The sequence below is a fragment of the Halichoeres trimaculatus genome, unplaced genomic scaffold (assembly GCF_033239565.1).
Source record: "Halichoeres trimaculatus isolate MK-OKI-2021-1 unplaced genomic scaffold, fHalTri1.1 fHalTri1_scaffold_27, whole genome shotgun sequence".
NCBI classification, from domain to species: Eukaryota; Metazoa; Chordata; class Actinopteri; order Labriformes; family Labridae; genus Halichoeres; species Halichoeres trimaculatus.
The window spans coordinates 717,188-729,507 of NW_027437205.1; the positions used below are offsets into that span (position 1 = coordinate 717,188).

The following is a 12,320-nucleotide window of genomic DNA, read 5'->3' on the forward strand; positions in this document are numbered from 1 at the left end:
CTCAGACTGTTATGGATAAAGAATATCTGTGATGGATACGAGCTCTTTGCTTTGGAAATCCATTTTGTTCTTCAGCCAATCAATCAGATGGCTCACAGTCAGAGTCAAGTTTATAGACACACATGAGGAAACCAATCCCCCTATAGCTCAATGGAACTCTAAAGTCCCTGATTTGGGACTTGGGGAAAGGTTCAATAACAGATTTAGTTAAAAGGTCAAAAGAAGAGGTTGTTAAAGGGTTAAAGAGATGTTTGAGAGAGGGGTTTATGGTCTGACCTTTGAGAGTCAAACACACACACACACACACACACACACACACACACACACACACACACACACACACACACACACAAAGACACAGCCTAAAACAGAGAGGCATCAGGTGATTTCCTGTAGATAGAGGAGGTCTAAGTAAGACTGGTTCTCTGATTCAGATTGATGACAGCAGGGAAGGTAAAGGTGTTCAGGACGTTCAGTCTCCATGGAGATTCAGAGAGAACAGAAAAGTGAAGCGTGCTGAGTGTCCAACATTTGGATCAGTTCAGGAGTCGAGCTGTCACTGAGTGTTTGTGTTCAACCTCTCAGACTGACTTCAGACCAGAGCATGAGTGTGAGATCAGAGGAAGAGGACAGAGCAGGGTCTGCTGGACCAAGCTTCAGTAATGAACCTGGACCCTCAGAGCCAAGGTAAGACTCTCACTAATGGTTTTTCTTTGTCTTAAATGCAAGCTGTGCTCATCACAGAAAGGAACCAATCACAGTGGCTCATACCTGGGATGGATTTGGAAAGATGTCATTCTGGCTCTGTGTATAAAGCTCTCCCATCGTCATTCAAACAAAACTTGGTGATGGCAGAAGAAACTCCAGCTGAGAAAGCAGCATACTCATGGCCATATCTCAGCTCCATGATGGAGATTTCACTCATCATTTAGGGCAGTGCTTCTCAAACCGGGGTGACGTTACTGTATTCCCTATGTGTGTCAGCGCCATGCACAGGCAACAATCCTCACAGCAGAGCAGAGAGTCACAAACAGTTAAAAATAAACCAGAGGTGAGGTGAACTATGCCCGTAGAATTATACAATCACTGACTTCATATGATCAATGTAATATAGAATCGTAAACTAGCAGCTATTTCCTCTGTCAGTCAGAGCCACAGTGAAAAGTCACAGTTTGTTCAGTTTGCTCAGTGAGTTGCTCACACAGTTAATGTCATTCTGGCAGAGAAAAAGTTCAGGCACAGTTTTTAAGCAATCTGCTGAAAAATATGTGTGGCAGCTATAGCTTGTGGAGGAATACTAGCTTACACCTGTTTAGAGAGATTTTCAAAGCACCGGGCAACGCCACCCTGGGAGTTTCGCCCAGAGAATTAATTTATTTTGCTCTTCCCTTTCAAAGCACACACAGGTTCATTATACTCAGGAGGCTTGAGACATGGTTCACACTATAAAAATAGATGTTATAAATAACAAGTTTTAAAAGTCTTTTTAAAACACCACACACACACAAGAAAGGGGAAAGGTAAACCTAATCAGGTGCTGAGGCTTATGGACAATGGGCTAGTGAAGGGGGGAGGGAGCCACCAAAACAAACCAAAAGCACCCAAGCACATGTGACACACACTCAGTGTTGTGAAATAACCAAATCCCAGGGGAGCACAGCACGCAAAAGTGGGGGTATCACCACCCAAACCACCACCAAAACCACTGGTCCTCAGCAAACGAAAAAAGGGAATAAAACAATTAGTGGGGTCAAAACAAAGCAATATAGCAATTAAACAAAAATAACAAAATTATGTTAACTGATTTGAAGGTTAAACAATTGAACAGAGCAACTTTATTGCACAATTTAAACAAAACAAAACTTATGGACAAATGAAAGGAAAGATTACCCAAAGAAAACCCACAAAATACCCCAAATCAAATAAGAAAACCATGGAGCAAAAGGTATAACTGAGTCAAAATGATCCTAAACCAAGACAAAAACCTAATCTAAACAAAAAGGGTAAACTTATGCAAATGTAAATAAGCAAAAATGGATATAAATCCCCACCACTCATTCACATGCTTAGAATCACTATATCTTAAACTGAAAAAAAAAGAAAAGGAGTTGGATGTGCTGTCTTTCTCCTCAAGAAAGGCTAGCCTGACAGAAAAGCACAGAAGACAGACCACTAAGATTTAAATAGCAGCAAGCCAACAGCCCGGTGAGCCACGAGCCGAAGCAGCAGCAGAGCAGTCTGTTAAAACCAAGCAGCAACAGTGTAGGCAAACAGCCAATGGAGACAAAGCAGCAGTGTTCTCAGTCAGTGTTCTCTGGCTATGACATCACAAAAAGAAAAAAAGAAAAAAGATAGTTTGGAATGAACCAGTGTTTTAGGGATTTCCATCACTTTACACAGACATGCAAAAATGCAGGCTGGATGTTGTGTGCGGTTTACAGATTTTAATAAGGCATGTGTTATGTTAGCAATGGGCCGAGTGGTTCAACAGGATGAGGAGTTCTTGAAAGCAGAGTTGTACTTTGTACATCAGGAAGTCAGTACTTCATTGGCTGGTTCCAAGCTTCTGTAAAAGCCCTGAGAAAACAACACAGCAATATCCTGACATTAGGACATGGACTTTCAGTTCATTTCATTTTCCACCACTTTCCACCGCAACCAGGTCCGGGCTGCGGGGGGCAGCAGTGCCATCCCCAGCCACGTCCACCAGCTCCTCTGAGGGGATACCAGGCCAGTTGAGAGACATAATCTCTCCGCCATGTCCTAGGTCTGCCCCAGGGTCTTGGCCATGCCCCGAAACACCTCCCAAGGGTCCGAACTCCGAACCCTATCTCCAGAGCTGAGCCCAGACACCCTGCAGAGAAAGCTCATTTCAGCCGCTTGTGTCTGCGATCTGTTACTTTTGATCACTACCCACAGCTCGTGGCCATGGGTGAGGGTTGGATTGTAGATTGACCGGTAAATTGAGAGCTCTGCCTTCTAGCTCCACTCTCTCGTCACCACCATAGACCAGTATAGCGTCCGCATCACTGTGGACGCTGTCTGTCAATCTCGCTCCATTTCCCCCTCACTATTGAACAAGACCCCAAGATACTTGAACTCCCCCTCTTGGGGAACAGACTCTCTCCCAACCTGGAGTGGGCAGTCTACCCTTTTCCGACTGAGAACCATGGCCTTAGACTTACAGGTGCTGATCTTTATCCCGGCTGCTTCACACTCGGCTACAAACTGCCCCAGTGCAAACTGGAGGTCAGCGTTCAATGAAGCCAACAGGACCATATGATCCACAAAAAGCAGAGATGGGATCCTGAGACCCCCGAACCTGACTCCCTCCGCCACTTGACTGGGCCTAGAAATCCTGTCCATAAAAGTAATGAACAGAATGGGTGACAAAGGGCAGCCCTGGTGGAGTCCAGCCCTGACTGTGAACAAGTTTGACTTAGGACGCGGTCACACTGGTGCCGTAAAGGACATTTGGAAAGGTAAGTGTGACCGCAACAGTGCTGAGCTCAAGCACGATTCGCTTTCGTGCTTTGGCATGCTTCGAAGAGGTGGGCTTCGGCACGGTTTACATGCACGAGCACAAGCAGGCGGACAGCGCGTGCGATCCATTACATATGATCGCCGCGAGCGCATCTCTCGACAATCATTTTAAACAAAGCGGGGGCGTTAGAGGGCTGTGTTGGCCATAAACGACTCACCATAAGTCCAAAAGTTGCAGCAGTGCTCTCTGTGTATCATTGTGCTGACACTGATGAGATCATGCTTCATGTAAACAGATGCTTCACGATGACATAGGCGGGTTGTGCACGTGTATGATACCCGCTAAAGTCTGGTTCATATTGGGGTAGTGTGACTGCTGGCCGTACTCTCCAGCTGGAAAACAGAGCTGTGGGGGGGCAATCGTGCTTAAGCACGGCACGGTTTGGATGGTCAGTGTGACCGCGCTCTTACTGTTGGGGATACGGACCAAGCTCTCACTCTGGAAATACAGAGACTAAACTGCCTGTAACAACGGGCCATCTACTTCATATTCACGAAGCACACCCCACAAGATACCTCAGGGGACAGAGTCAAAAGCCTTTTCCAAGTCCACAAAGCACATGTGGACTGGTTGGGCAAACTCCCATGCCCCCTCTAGCACCCTTGCAAGGGTATAGAGCTGGTCCAGTGTTCAAAACTTACATTGTACTCAGCCAGGCGTTCCCAGCAAACCCTCACTCTTCATTTAGGTCTGCAAGGTCTGTCCAGCATCTTCCCCGCCATCTGATCCAACTCACTACCAGGTGGTGATCAGTTGACAGCTCTGCTCCTCTCCTCACCCAAGTGTCCAGAACATATGGCTGCAGATCAGGTGATACTACAAAGTCGATCATTGATTTGCAACCTAGGGTGTCCTGTTGCCAGGTGCACTTATGAACACCCCTATGTTCGAAAATGGTGTTAGTTATGGACAAACTGTGACTAGCAAAGAAGTCCAACAACTGAACACTGCTCTGGTTCAGATCAGGCAAGCTGTTCCTCCCAATCACGCTCCTCCAAGTCATGCTGTCATTGCCCACATGAGCGTTGAAATCCCCCAGTAGGACAATAGAGTCTCCAGTTGGGGTGTTTTCCAGCACCCGTCTCAAGGACTCCAAAAAAGGTGGGTACTCTGAGCTGCTATTTAGTGGGTAGGCACAAACAACAGCTCAGGACCCATTTTCCCACCCTAAGGCACAAAGAAGCAACCCTTTCTTCCATCGGGGAAAACTGCAACACGCAGGCAGAGAGCTGGGGAGCTACAAGTAAACACACACCTGCTCACCTGGAGCAACGCCAGCAAAGAAGAGAGTCCAACCCTCCCGAGAAGATTGGCCCAAGCTATGCGTTGAGGTGAGCCCAACTATATCTAGCCGGTATCTCTCTCACTCCTGCACCGGCTTAGGTTCCTTCCCCATCAGAGAGGTGATGTTCCATGTCCCAAAAGCCAGTTTCCGTAACCTGGGATCAGGCTGCCAAGGCCTCCGCCTTTGACAACCGCCTGATCCACATTGCACCGGACCCCTATGGCTCCTCCTGCAGGTGGTGGGTCTACAGAAGGATGGACTCATGTCACCCATTTGGGCTTGGCCCGACCAGGCCCCATGGGTGAAGGCCCGGCCACCAGGCACTCACCTGCGGGCCCCAACCCCAGGCCTGGCTCCAGGGTGAGGCACTGGTGACCCTCCAGCCAGGGTGAACTGAATCCTGTTAGTACTCATCACTAGGGGTCTTTGACCGCTTTTTGTCTGGCCCCTCACCGAGGACCTGTTTGCCTTAAAAAACCCTTCCAGGAGCGGTTGCCCCCTGACAACATAGCTCCTAGGATCATTGAGGCACTCAAACCCTTCCACCACAATAAGGTGGTGGCCACGGAGGTGGACATGGAATTTGTACTTCGAAATACTCCTGTCTTTTTCAAAGGAAGTACTTTAGTACTCTAACTTGAATAACATTTAGACTAATCCTCTTTTCTTTGTAGCGGGGTAAGATGTGACCATGAGGATCAACATTTTGACTCAAGTAGTGGAGTGGAGCTTTGTCCACCACTGCTGAAAGCAGACACACTGAACTCTTTTGATCATTGAGAACAGCATGTTTACAGCTTATTGTCAGCTATCAGCTTTCAGTTCTTCTCACTGTCAGAGCATCACTAGCTTCATCTAGTGCTGGCCACTCTACTGTTGTCCACGGTATACTGTGGGCCAACTTCATTATGATATGGAATTGAAGAACAGCGGTAAACTGTCATATCTCATGTTATTCCCCTTCCACAAGCTCTTGTGCTGGCTATTCAGCTCCCATCGCTCTTAGCGCGCTCTGGTCCCACCGCCTGTTCCACAGTGATGTGGTGGGGCCCCCTATCAGCTGTGTCTCGTCCTTACATGGCATGTCATTAACAGATGTTATAGATGTTGGTCCATCATCCCTCTTCACTGAGGTGTTTGAGTCTTGGTTGCGTGTGCCGTGCTCCATGTGTGTGTCAGCGCTGAGCGCTCTGAGCCTCTCAGCAGAGCAGAGAACCACGAACAGTTTAACACAGTTTAACTGCGCCTGTAGTTTCCATAGTAACAGCAATAAATCTTCATGATTCAAACACTAACACTTAATCAATATGACTTTTGTTCCTGCAAAGACGTGAACATGGAAACACCTGTTTATTTCTTCTGCTCTTGGAGTCTCTCAGTGTGCAGCAGGTTGGCACTGATGCGCTGTTTCGGAGCACACCATCATATTCATGAGAGAATTGAAATGAAATTGTTGTAAACAGCGTTGGTTTCTCTGTTTTATTGCTCCTTAATGTAGATTATCAGACATGCCTGTCCAGCTTTGCTGCTGACTAAAGAAGCAGTTCATGGCCTTTGCAGAGCTAACAGAGTGAGCCCATTATGCTAATGTCAGCAGCTAAATACAAGGTGAACCAGGTTTCCTGGCCCTGTCTCCTGCTGGCCAATGTTGCGGCACTCTTGTTCCATGCTGATTGTCTCACAAAAGCACAGCTAAATAAGGCTCTAGTTTTCATCGTGTCGTAAAATGGCGCTACCTCCGCTGCAGAGCCGCAGCTGGCTACGAGGCGCTCACCACTTAGTGTATTAGTCCGCGCGCGCGCGCGGCGTGCCAGATATAAACAAATGCAGGTAGTCTGCCAGGACGCAGAGACACGATGAGAATTAGAGCCTTATTTAGCGGTGTTTCTGTGTGAAAGTAACACACTGAAAATTCTCTCAATAAAGCGTGAATGCAGACTGATATCAGATTTTTTCGGTGGGAGTCCGTTTATTTGTGTTTTTGGTCAAGTAAAATATGGCCCCGTCTGACTGCAGAGGAAACCGGCTGACGAGCAGGGAGGGGGTGTTGGGTGCGAGCGCTCTGGGCTTCTGCTGCACAAAAACACTGCTGTAGGGGTAATTTCTGCCCTAAACCTTGTGAAAGGACCCAACTTGTTCCATCCCAGAGTATCACTTTAATGGATAAGCGCCTAACTGTAGCTGTGAGTGAGTGAGGAGAAAAGAGAAGATCTAGTTGGCAGAACGTGAAGAGAAATGGCGGAAAGTAATGGAGAAGACTGTGTGGTTGCTGGATTACTTGAAACTCCGTTTTTTTTTTTTTTTTTTTTATATCGTAATTTTTTAATTGTTTGAAGTTGTGTTAGGTGTTGCAGTGTTCAGGCACATGATAAATTAATAATCCCACAAAACTATCAATATACTAAACTTCCATGTCACATGATTCTGGCTATTGTTTTTATTTCTTTTTTTGATTGTTTATTGCCACGTGTGGTCCCATGGTCCTACTGAAGGCCCAGTGGCTGGGGCCACGGTTCGCCACTGGTGAAACGTCTGTTTGCATGAAGCGTGATCTCATCAGAGGCAGCAAAATGAGACACAGAGAGCACTGCTGCAACTTTTATGGACTTTTAGACTTCAAGTTGTTTTTGCCCGACACAGCCCTCTAACATCCCCGCTTTGTTTAAAATGACTGTCGAGAGATGCACTCGCGGTGATCATAAGTCGTGGATCTCACGCGCTGTCCACCTGCTTGTGCTTGTGCATGAAGTAAACCGTGCCAAAGCCCACCTCTCTGAAGCATGCCAAAGCAGAGAAGTGAATTGTGCTCAAGGACGGTTGCCGTCACACTGGCCATTGAAAACGTGCTTTAGGGCTGAAGCCTGCTTAAAACCCTTCAACCCCACATATTTTTACTCACTGTGGTCTCATTTTTCTCTGTGAAGTGAAGAGCAGCACCTCTATTGATTCAGGGCAAACTGAGGCTATAGGCTGATGAAACTCAATTATGTCTTTATGCAGTGTAACAAAATTTTAAAGCTGTACTCCATTAGAAAAAAGAGAAACGAAAATTGAATTTAGTGTTGGCAGCCTGTCAGCACTCCTGATCGGTAAAAGTAGTGAGTTTATGTAAAACACAGATTGATAAAGACAAAAAACTTAAGACATTTTCTCTTTCATTTGAGGTTTTTTAGTAAGTTTTACAAAACCACTGAAGAATTTTAGTCATTCTTTTATGTCAGTGAAAAGACTTCAACAAAGCCTGCTGATGGGTTTCTACTGAAGAGTATTGCTGCCACACGAGAAAAAAACACTCATCAGTATCACATTACAATGTTATAGCGACTCAGAAGGTTCTTCCAGAGCCGTGAAGAAGAGAGCAGAGAGGAAACTGCAGTTTATCACATTGCGATTCAGCCACAGTTTGAATGAAGCTTGATGTGGGCGTCTTCTTCTTCTCGGATCTAAATATACAGCTGGCTGTGAGCTGCAGAGTGAGGTGCTGCTTCTAAAGCATGGTGGATCTGTGCAGCATTTTCACTCAGAAACAGGAGAAACACCAAGTTGTTTACAGGTTTCACTGATCCTGTGAGAATGAATCACACCAAAAACTGATGTCAGGGGGTCATTCTTAAATTACCAGAGCATCACACGTCATACTAATCCTGTGAGAATAGGGATAATAATAATAAACTGTGGTCTATGCTGATACTTTCACCATCTTCAAAACGACCAAGGGACAAGTTTCTGCCACTGTCCAGCACTAGCTCAATCCATAGTGATTTGACGTTGTAACTGGAGGGTTGCTAGTTCAAGTACCTGCATGGACCAAGATTAGGAACTAGGCTGAGAGCTGAAAAGGTGTCAGTCCTATTCCTTGAGCTTTGTCAAGGTGAGCAAGGCACCAAACCCCAGCTCAGTGGTGTATGCTGATTTGGACAAAAAGCTTCTGCTAAATAAAATTGTTGAACTGAATTTTTCTCTTTTCTCAGACGAACTGTCAAAGATATATGAGTTCTTTAGAAGAACAAGTTTGCTTTTGCAGATTTCAGTCCAGCGCACAGGGAGCAGAGTCTCCAGGACCCAGCTGTGTGTCCCTGAGGAGTGACTGGTCCAGAACTGGTAGTCTAAACCTCTTTGATGAACCTGGACCCACAGAGCCACAGTAAGACCCTGGAGCTGTTTCCTCTCCTGAATGTTTGTAGAAAATGCGAGCACGGCTGAAACCCTGAAGTCTTTGCTAGTTCCTGTCTGTCTCCCACAGCGGGGAGTCTTCCCTGTCTGATGGGAGCAGAGGGACAGATGTGGATCAGTCGGTGAGTTCAGCTCTGTGAAAATGAAGGCTCTGACTGTGAAGTAGCCACAGACAGTCAGACAGTGTGAGCTTTGTGTTGATCACAAGACCACAAGGAATGTCTGCCTGTGATTGATCAAACAGTCAGACAGGAAAAACAGGATTTGCGTTATGAAACTAAGAGGCTTCAAATCAAACACATCACAGACTGAAGGCTGAATTCATCCAGACAAAGAAGCTAACTTGAACTTCTTTCTCTCTGACCCAGACCAGGACCTGGAGCTGAGACAGGCCGTCCGAGCAGCCCTGAACAAAGGAAGCCTGTACACCTGTGTGTGAAGAGGTGTGAAACACAAGGTTAGGATTGAAGAGGCTGACATGATTCAGTCACACAGCACAAAGATTTTTAGGATTATCAGTACATTTCAAAGCCAGGTGAAATGTAACCTGATGCTTTGTCTGCTCCAGCAGATCTCTCTGCTGTTTCTTCTTTGATCTGTTTTCTCCTCTGAGAGAAAACTCAAAGCCAGAAGAACTCAGAGCTGACATGTCTGACTTTGATGAGCTTGTCCTCTGTCTCTTCATTCACTTTCTTCTCTCTTTTCTTTTTGCTTTAGTTTGCACACATGGACACAGAGAGCTGAGAGGACTCTGTGCACATCTTTTCATATTGATGAGCTAATGGAAACGATCCCTTCATTTTCACATTCTCTTTGTTTGTCTCACTCTGATTGGTCTTTTTCAGAGCCAGCTGAACTGCAGGAGCTTTTCAATGAACACAAGGTGAGTGTGAGGAGGAGATGTGAACGTGTGACTGAAGGAAGTGATGAAACAGGAAGTGGAACCCTCCTCAACAGGATCTACACTGAGCTCTACATCACAGAGGGACCCAGTGAAGATGTGAATACCCAACATGAGGTGAGGCAGCTGGAGACAGCCTCTAAGAAGGAGATCCTCCAGGACACTCCCATCAAGATCCAGGACATCTTTAAAGCCTTACCTGAGCAGCAGAAAGTCATCAGAGTGCTCCTGACAAACGGCGTGGCTGGGATTGGAAAAACTTTCTCAGTGCAGAAGTTCACTCTGGACTGGGCAGAGGGCTCTGAAAACCAGGACCTCAGTCTGTTGGTCCTGCTTCCATTCAGGGAGCTGAACCTGATCAAAGACGAGCGCTACAGTCTCCTAAAGCTGCTCCATGTTTTCCATCCAACATTAGAGAAGCTGAGAGCAGAGACGCTGGCTGTCTGTAAACTGTTGTTCATCTTTGACGGCCTGGACGAAAGCAGACTGTCTCTGGATTTTCACAGCACTCAGCGTGTGTCTGATGTCACACAGCAGTGCTCTGTAAAGGTGCTGTTAACAAACCTCATCCAGGGGAACCTGCTTCCCTCAGCTCTGGTCTGGATCACTTCTCGACCTGCAGCGGCCAATCAGATCCCTCCTTCACACGTGGACAGGCTGACAGAAGTACGAGGCTTCACTGACGCCCAGAAGGAGGAGTACTTCAGGAGGAGGTTCAGGGATGAAGATGAGTCCAGCAGAATCATCTCACACATCAAGACCTCCAGGAGCCTCCACATCATGTGTCAGATCCCGGTCTTCTGCTGGATCACTGCTACAGTTCTGGATCACATGATGAGCACAGAGCAGAGAGGAGAGCTGCCCCAAACCCTGACTGACATGTACTCACACTTCCTGCTGGTTCAGACTCACAGGAAGAAGAAGTACGCTGAGGCTCATCAGACCAGCCCTCAGGAGCTGATGGAGGCTGACGGAGAAGTTCTCCTGAAGCTGGGCAGGCTGGCATTTGAACAGCTGGTGGAAGGAAACATCCTGTTCTACCAAGAAGACCTGGAGAGCTGTGGTCTGGATGTCTCAGAGGCTTTGGTGTACTCAGGAGTTTGTACAGAGATCTTCAAAAGACAGAGTGTGATCTTCCAAGAAACAGTCTACTGCTTTGTTCATCTGAGTGTTCAGGAGTTTCTGGCTGCAGTCTACACCTTACACCCTTACACATATGGAGACTTTGTGGAGGAAATCTCAACTGTGGCAGACCTCCTGGAAGAAGCTATGAAGGAAGCCCTGAGCAGTGAAAACGGCCACCTGGACCTGTTTGTTCGCTTCCTTCATGGACTGTCTCTGGAGTCAAACCGGAGACTCTTAGGAGGTCTGCTGGGTCACACAGACAACAGTCCAGAGATGATCCACACAGTCATCAACAACCTGAAGAAGATGAACAGTTATTGGGTCTCTCCTGACAGAAGCATCAACATCTTCCACTGTCTTATGGAGATGAAGGACCCCTCAGTCCATCAGGAGATCCAAGAGTTCCTGAAGTTAGAGAGCAGATTAGAGAGGGTACTCTCTGAGATCCAGTGCTCTGCTTTGGCCTACATGCTGCAGATGTCAGAGGAAGTTCTGGATGAGTTAGATCTAAAGAAGTACAACACGTCATGGGAGGGACGACGAAGACTGCTTCCAGCTGTGAGGAACTGCAGGAAGGCTCTGTAAGTTTCTCTGAGATCAACTTTACACTGTAAACCCCGAAGTCCAAATTACTCAACTGGATTGAGCTATGAAAATTTTAAAATTGTTAGTAAGTTCAATTTACTCAAGTGTCTGAGTTTTCAGTGTTGAAACTGATGATTTATCAGTAGATTTAACTTTTGTTACTGTTTACGTAAGCACAACTTAAAATCATTAGTTTCTGTGAGTGTGTATTGTAACCGTGAGTCAGAAGGGGGCAGAGTCGATGTGAGACCCTGCTGAACTTCTAGATGTGCAGCAGTGGCACCAGCTGTTTGTGCTCCACCTGACACGGACCATTTGTCTGTGTGTCAGAGCATGGACTGTTTGTCTGTGCTTTTCATGGCATGGACCAGCTGTCCTTGCTCCTTGTGGCATTGATCAGCTGTCTATGCTCTACCTGGTATGGGCTGGCTTTCTGTGTCTCCCAAAAAATAGATTTCACACTTAAACTCAGAATTTGGCATTAGGCAGTCTGCAGAAGTCAATAGGTACAAGACCCATGACCATGGAGCATAGATCACCAGTCAGTGCTGTGGGGCTCAAACAACCTGTGGCCCCTGAGGAATAATGTATCAATGTACAGTGAGGTCTCATATCTACTTCCTTCACTCCTCAATCACAGTTACTAAAGTTATGAAATTAGAACTGATTTTTTTGTAACCATGAGAGAGGAGGGGACGCTGTGGATA

At 46.5% G+C, this 12,320-nt stretch overlaps 1 protein-coding gene across 1 annotated transcript; it reads left to right on the forward strand.

Moving 5' to 3' along the window:
- Positions 1-3,382: 3,382 nt before the first annotated feature.
- LOC141786416 (protein NLRC3-like) lies at positions 3,383-11,613 on the forward strand. Its single transcript, XM_074665070.1, has 4 exons — positions 3,383-3,482; positions 5,065-5,189; positions 5,316-5,448; positions 9,848-11,613. Exons 1-4 carry the CDS (start codon positions 3,383-3,385, stop codon positions 11,611-11,613), a joined length of 2,124 nt encoding a protein of 707 aa, XP_074521171.1.
- The last annotated feature ends 707 nt before the right edge of the window (positions 11,614-12,320 follow it).

Bases quoted from the DNA above. Each gene is read 5' to 3' on its own strand.
- LOC141786416 (XM_074665070.1), top strand. From the start codon at position 3,383: ATGGGTGACAAAGGGCAGCCCTGGTGGAGTCCAGCCCTGACTGTGAAC. The intron at 3,483-5,064 runs GTAAGTGTGACC...CTCCTCCTGCAG, and splicing joins CGTAAAGGACATTTGGAAAG to GTGGTGGGTCTACAGAAGGA. The intron at 5,449-9,847 runs GTACTTTAGTAC...GGTCTTTTTCAG, and splicing joins TCCTGTCTTTTTCAAAGGAA to AGCCAGCTGAACTGCAGGAG.